Source organism: Myotis myotis, unplaced genomic scaffold, assembly GCF_014108235.1.
Source record: "Myotis myotis isolate mMyoMyo1 unplaced genomic scaffold, mMyoMyo1.p scaffold_m19_p_3, whole genome shotgun sequence".
In the NCBI taxonomy this organism is placed as follows: Eukaryota; Metazoa; Chordata; class Mammalia; order Chiroptera; family Vespertilionidae; genus Myotis; species Myotis myotis.
In genome coordinates this window covers 135,558,996-135,565,862 of record NW_023416335.1, presented here as the reverse complement: position 1 = coordinate 135,565,862, position 6,867 = coordinate 135,558,996, and the positions used below count along the sequence as shown (strand labels likewise).

The 6,867-nt window shown below is 44.7% G+C and overlaps 1 protein-coding gene across 1 annotated transcript; it reads right to left on the bottom strand.

The window, feature by feature from the left end:
* Positions 1 to 1,785: 1,785 nt before the first annotated feature.
* On the bottom strand, positions 1,786 to 3,753 carry LOC118650597 (protein FAM71C-like). The gene is made up of 2 exons (XM_036298966.1): positions 3,130 to 3,753; positions 1,786 to 2,418 (listed from the first exon to the last, which is right to left on the bottom strand). Exons 1-2 carry the CDS (start codon positions 3,751 to 3,753, stop codon positions 1,786 to 1,788), a joined length of 1,257 nt encoding a protein of 418 aa, XP_036154859.1.
* Positions 3,754 to 6,867: the final 3,114 nt, after the last annotated feature.

The window sequence follows — 6,867 nt, the reverse complement described above, 5'->3', positions numbered from 1 at the left end:
CTGCCCGGCACACTGGAGCACAGCGCAGTGGAGCTGCTCCTTGAAGAGGGCTTGGCCCCGCAGCTGACTGATGGCTGTGGAGCTGTTCATACAGAATGAACTTTCCTTCTTCACCATCTCCCAAACTGGGGTTCCTGTTGGCCTTTGAATTGGCAGTTGACATTCCATGGCACCCAACGTGAGGCTCTGAAGCAGCTACCAGATCTCCTGACACCACCCTGAAACCAACTCCTGTGATGGCTGAATAACCCATGCTTGAATTGTGTTCCTGGTAGCACCCAAGGATTTTGGGAACTGTGCATTGTGAATAATTGCATTGAACTCAAGACTAACCTTTACAATACCCTTTATGACTATTATTGTTATTATTACTAGAGGCCCAATGCATGAAATTTGTGCAAGAGTAGGCCTTCCTTCCCCAACCCTTCCTTACCCTGGCTGCCAGCAAGGGCTTCCCTCCCACACCTGGGACCCAGGCTTCCCTCGCAGCCCCTGCTTCGTCCAGAAGGTCATCCTAAAGACATCTGGTCTAATTAGCATATTATGCTTTTATTATTATAGATTACCATTCCTAACATTTAGGGAGGTTAAATATTACATTCAAGGTCAGACATCCTTCCAATGGGAAAGACTGGCGTGAAGCCCAAATTATCTAATCTGGTTTTACACTCCCTCTGAAAAAGCCTGATTTCTAGCCTCTTACAAGCCCTCACCATGTTCAGATGCAGAGGCTGGAGGGAGCTATTGGGCTGAGAGTTGTTTAGAAGCCCTCAGTCTTGGGTAGAGCTGCAATGAGAGGATGAGAGTCTAGAATGTGAGACTCTCAAGGGAAGAATTAACGGCTGTCTTCCCTGTGGGAGTACTGAGTGTGTGCTTTAGAATTGTGGCAAGTAGGGTACAGTTGTGATAGGGTATAGTTATGGATTCACCATCTCATGTGGCTGGGATGCTTCCGATGGCCTGACATCTGCACCAGGGATCGTGTTGGCGCATTGAGAAACTGCATCCCAGCAAGACCAACAACCATGTTTGCTTTGGGTCACATTATCAGCTAGAAGAACAGGCCGTGATTGAAACTTTTTAGGATGGGGAAGAAGTGGTGGTAAATTACATAGTATGGCCAGTGCTAAAATGCACCCAAACAAATGTACCACTCTATACATACTAATAATTCAGTTACCTCTTCAAACACACAGTTGTGCCAGACAAACAATATTTGGAAAAAAAACAAACAAACAATTACTCTAGACAAATGGACCATTCCAAATCCACTAAAATCTCTAGACACAAATTATTACTAACACGCTGTATGTAATACTTCAGTTATAGTCATTTTCACACACTGGAAAGCTCAACATATTGGCAATCTGATGCACAGTAATACCTCCAGGCACACCAAACTCTGGGCATTTTGATTTTCTTGTCCAAACAACCAAGCATATGCTAGCAATCACATGCTCACTTCAACTTAGATAGGGAGAAGGGAGCCAGACTGGAATTTCTTTGAGGCCATATCAGACCAATTTATAAATTCTTTATTTTTTAAGGAATATAGCAGACATTTATTTGTTTCAAGAAATGAAAGAGTTGACCCACTTCAGAAAAGTTGTTTTCCCATCTTGAAAGGGCTGGGTGGATGATAACATTGGAGATCCATTCAAGTCGATATGCACATGTCCCATGAATGGCTAGTGTTCCCTCCTAGACTCGGGAGAGTTGCAGAATGGGGGAGGGATGAGGAACAGATCTCCGGATTATGGCGCCCCTCCCCAAACTAGTTCTAGATCATCTCCTTTTTGACTTTTGAGATGATCTAGACCTCTTTTGGGTGACACTGAGGCTGTTGTATTCCTGGGGGGAGGAGCCATGCACTTTGCCCCCTGGGCTGCTCTGGTCTTTCTTCTTTTGATCTCCCTGAGTGGTTCCATGAGATCTTGGGATTGATTTGTCCTCCCACTCCCTACCAGAATGGGAGGGCTTTTTGGTGTGAGTTTTCTCCTTTTCGTTTTCCTTCCTAAGGGCTTCAGCTTGGCATTGGGAGACTTTCTGGTCTCCATTCTCTTCACTCTGGTCTTCATTGTCTTTACTCTGGCAGGCTGAGATGAAGGGCCCAGCTCCTGGACCTTCCAAGGTCTCTGTACCAGGTCTGTTGGTCGTCTCCCCTCCTACAACCGAACTCACACTGCCCTCGGGTGTTAGTGCTGCTGCCTCCGGTACTGCCGCCTGGTCAGGCCCTGCTGGTGCCGGGGTTAGGAAAGACAGCGTGTCCTTAAGCACAAGGTTGTCCCATGAAGAATATTGTTGCACTCCTTCCCCACCAGCATAAGCAAGAGAGGTGGCCCCAGACAACTCAGTGACCATGTGAAGGCTTCTGATGCTGACCTGGTCTTGGGCACCTTCTCTATGGAACTCCATGGCCTGTGCCGAGAGGAGAAACAGGGAAGTAGAGAAGAAAATAAGTGAGACTAGATAGGGCTGTCACCAAGTCCAGTCTCCCAGAAGATGCAGGAACCCCCCTCTAGCATCCCCACAAGGGTCACTGCAGTTTTGTTTGGAGACAAACAAGTTCCAGTGCCAGAGAGAATACTAGGGACTCACCAGTGAGCATCCTTGTACTTTTATTTTACGCTCTTGTCTTAGCATTTCTACAAAACAGATTCCTAAAGGGAGACGGCTGGGCAAAAGCTATGGCCATTTTACATTCTGATAGCTACCAGCTAACAAATTGTGCACCTGTGTGGCAAGCATGCTACAATGCCACAGATTTATACAAAAATCAGTTCATGGTGCAAATAAAGAAAGGGCTTTCTCATAGTTAAAAATGTCCCACTACCGATCAGACGGCCTGAGTCCATGGCAGTATGTGTTCCAGAACAGATGCTATTGGCAGCGTTATATATAATGTCGGCGATGGGGTCAGGATATCTAAGGGATCTCGGGTATTCAGAAGCATTCGCCCCCCTACCCCGCCTCCCCCCAACTGTGGTAAGGCCTCCACATAGTGGCTCATCTGGCCAGAGCCCGTCCACATGCAGTGCTTCCCCAGCCAGCCCAGGAGAGCAGCCCGAGAGCCTTCAGTTGCCCTCCCGAAGCACTCGGGCCCCTCTCTGAGTTTCCACAAAAACTTACGGCTGGGCTCTTTCTGTCCTCTGCCTCCAACATAAGTATGTCCATCATGTCACAAGCAGGTACGGCCTGGGTACCGCTGTAAGCCTCCACGGGCGGTCTCAGGAAGAACACCAGGTCTTCCCAGTGTGCAAACAGATCTTCTTTTGCATTTGAAGGGGAGTATAATTGTAGGTAAAAAGAGCTGCCACTGGCCAGCTTCAAGTGGAGCTGTTTGTTCTCATGGCTGTGGATCGACAACTTCACAAGCCTCAAAGGAAGCAGCCTGGTCAGCTCCAAGATCTTCGCTGGCTTGAGCCCCTTGCCACGGAGGCAGCGGGTGCGTGGGTCATGTCCCGTGCAGTCCACACAGCTCACAGCCGGTCGTGCCAGCAGCATGACATCAGGGATTGTGAGGTCAGGGCTGGTGTATGCGATGCCCACGGTGACCATCCCCGCATTGTTGTGCATGCCGATCACTTCTCCTCTTTTGTTGATCTGGATGAAGTCACTCTCAAACATGAGAATGTCCTTGAACATGGCAAACTCGCCCTTGCACAGCTGCCGCTGCAGCTTCCCCACGGAGCCTCGGAACATGGGCAGCACGTGGCTGCCCTGCCACAGCATCATGTTGCTACCCAGGTCCATCTTTCACTAAGACCACTGCATGTCCTCCCCAGAACCTCTGCCACAGCCTCTCACTGGCCACCTGTAAGCTTTTGCTGTCCATTGTGACCTGCGGCCAGCTGTCACACACAGCACTGTGTCCTCATCCCTTACAGCTGCCTCCACGGGGAGGGACAGCACCCTGCTGCAAACAGCAGCCGCACAAAGGCACGGAGCGTACCACGTTCTGATGGCTTTTGCTATGTGAAACACACTATGCTTCTTCAAGGCCACTTGTTTTCACGCAGCTACCACAGGCAATGATATGTAAATTACTAGCCGTCACGCGAAAAGTATCTTTTATTAATCTAGAGAGGTGATACTCCTAGGTGACAAACATTTAAGGCTTTCTAAGAATTGAATGTGGTTTTGAGCTTTTGCTTAATGTTCTCTTTCATAGTTATCCTAGAATTTCTGTGAAACATTAACTTCCGTCACCAAGTTTGAATTTAAGAATGTACCTAAAGGTTTAACAGGGAAAGACTGGCTAGGAATCTCCTTATCTTTCTCAAGCCTGCAGCATTTAGTTGTATACATGTATAAACTGCTTTCTTGAAAACTGAATTATTGGGCTTCTTCATGTTTTTCTGGAAACATATATTTTTTGCCACTTGCCAAAATATTCTTTATCAAATATGCAAAAGTTAATTAGCCATTATAGAAAACAAAATAAAAGTCATTTAAATTCATGGGAGACGGAAGATGGCGGCGATATAGGCAGACGCGTCCCAGGTCGTGTCCCGGAGCAAATGGAGTGAGCAGCTGAAACTAATAACACTCACACTGAATTGGCGAAATGCTCAGCTGGTGAGACGGTTTGCAGCCGGGAAGAGCAGAACTTCCCTGGAAAGGTATAAGGCGAGCCACACTGAAGAATAGAAGAACCGAAGGACCTTCACTACTGCAATTTTTTTTTTCTTTTTTCACCTTTTAACTAAGAAACCGATTTTTTTCCTTTTTTTTTCTTCTTTTTTTCTTTTCTTTTTTTTCTTCTTTTTCCATCACCTGATTTTACCCTTTTAATTACTACCTTCTTATTTTTAACCAGTATTATTACTGCTACCATTTTACCATTTTTTAAAGTGCCATTTTATTTTCTCTTTATTTTATTTTGGGATTAGTGTTCTCCATTCTATTTTCATCGTTATATTATTGGTTGTTTCTAGTTTGCATTCATCTCCAGGGAGCTGTTGCTGGAATTTGTTGGGATTAATGGCTGTTCTATAGGAGTATTCTCCTCATATAAAAAGTCTCTTCCCCTCTTCCACTTCATTCTCTCTTTTCGCTCTTTTTTTTCTTTTCTTTTCTTTTCTTTTCTCGCTTTTATTTTCCCCCCTCCTTTTTCCCAATTTCATTTTTGCACTCCTCTTTTTAGTCCCTACTTTTCTTTTCTTTTTTCTCTTTTATCTTTTTCTCTTCCTTCTTCCTTATCCCCTAATTCTCTTAATTCGGGTGCTCACCTTTATTTGGGGTTATTAATATCGTGAATATATTTGTGTATAGTGCCTGGTACATGGTGCCTTGTTGTGTTGTATTTTGTGCCTTTAAATCAACGCAGCAGATCCAAGCAACAGCAACCCCCTGAGCACCACACCCTCTGCTGAGGAACAGCAGCTGTACGTGAAACCTCGCCCCACCAGCCAGAAGAGCCACCACAGCTGTGAACAGCACCCAACAGAGGAGCTGCTGCCAACTGAAGAGCAGCTGCTACCACAACCGCCCGAAGAGCAACCACAGACCAAGGAGTCACTGCCACCAAGGGAGCAACCACTGAACGACTTAATGTCTAGATATGTCAGTGAGATCAAACATGGGTAGACAAAGAAACCCCCAAAGGAAAGAGAAGGAGGACTCTCCAGAAAAGCAGCTAAGTAATACAGAGGCATGCAACATGACAGAAAAAGAATTCAGAATAAGGGTCCTAGAGTGCATAAACTGGATGGAGGAAAAAAATCGACAACCTCTGCAAGAAGCAAGGAGAAACAGATGAAAAAATCGGTAACATATGGAAGAAGCTAGAAGAAACAGATGAAAAAATCAACAACTTAAGTAAGACCCAAGAAGAAATGAAGAGTGATATAGCTGCAATGAAAAACTCCATTGAAAGTATCAACAGTAGACTAGGAGAAGTGGAGGATCGAATTAGTGAATTAGAAGACAAGGAAGCAAAACACACCCAAAATGTACTGCAATTGGAGAAAAAAATTAAAAGACAGGAGGAGAGCCTAAGGGAGCTTTGGGACAACATGAAACGAAACAACATACGAATAATAGGGGTACCAGAACAACAGAAGGATGAACAAGGATTAGAAAACCTATTAGAAGAAATCATATCAAAAAACTTCCCTGAGGTGGGGAATAAAAAAGTCACACAAGCCCAGAGAGTCCCAAACAAGGTGAACCCGAAAAGACCCATACCAAGACACATCATAATTACCATGGCAAATGTTCAGGACAAAGAGAGAATCTTACAGGCTGCAAGAGAGAGATGGAAAGTTACATACAAGGGATCTCCCATTAGATTGTCAAATGATTTCTCAACAGAAACACATCAGGCCAGAAAAGAATGAACGGAAATTTACAAAGTGATGCAAAGCAAAGGACTGAATCCAAGAATACTCTATCCAGCAAGGCTATCATTCAAACTTGAAGGGGAAATAAGAAGCTTCACAGACAAAAAAAGGCTAAGGGAGTTTATGACCACCAAGCCAGCAATGCAAGGAAGGCTAAAGGGACTGGTATAAAAAGAAGAAATAAAAATCTCAGAAAGAAAACAGCCACACAAAGAAAGAAATGGCTACAAACAAGTACCTTTCAATAATAACTTTAAACGTAAACAGACTAAATGCTCCAAACAAAAGACATCAAGTGGCGGAATGGATTAAAAAAACATGACCCATACATCTGCTGTCTACAAGAAACCCACCTCATTAGAAGGGACTCACACAGACTTAAAGTGAAAGGATGGAAAAATATCTTTCAGGCAAATGGAAAGGAAAAGAAAGCTGGGGTAGCAATACTTATATCGGACAAAATAGACCTCAAAGTGAAGGTCATAACAAGAGATAAGGAAGGTCACTTCATAATTCTAAAGGG

Coding starts and splice junctions, on each gene's coding strand:
- LOC118650597 (XM_036298966.1), bottom strand. CDS start 3,753: ATGGACCTGGGTAGCAACATGATGCTGTGGCAGGGCAGCCACGTGCTG. Junction 2,419..3,129: donor AGGACAGAAAGAGCCCAGCC/GTAAGTTTTTGT, acceptor CTCTCGGCACAG/GCCATGGAGTTCCATAGAGA.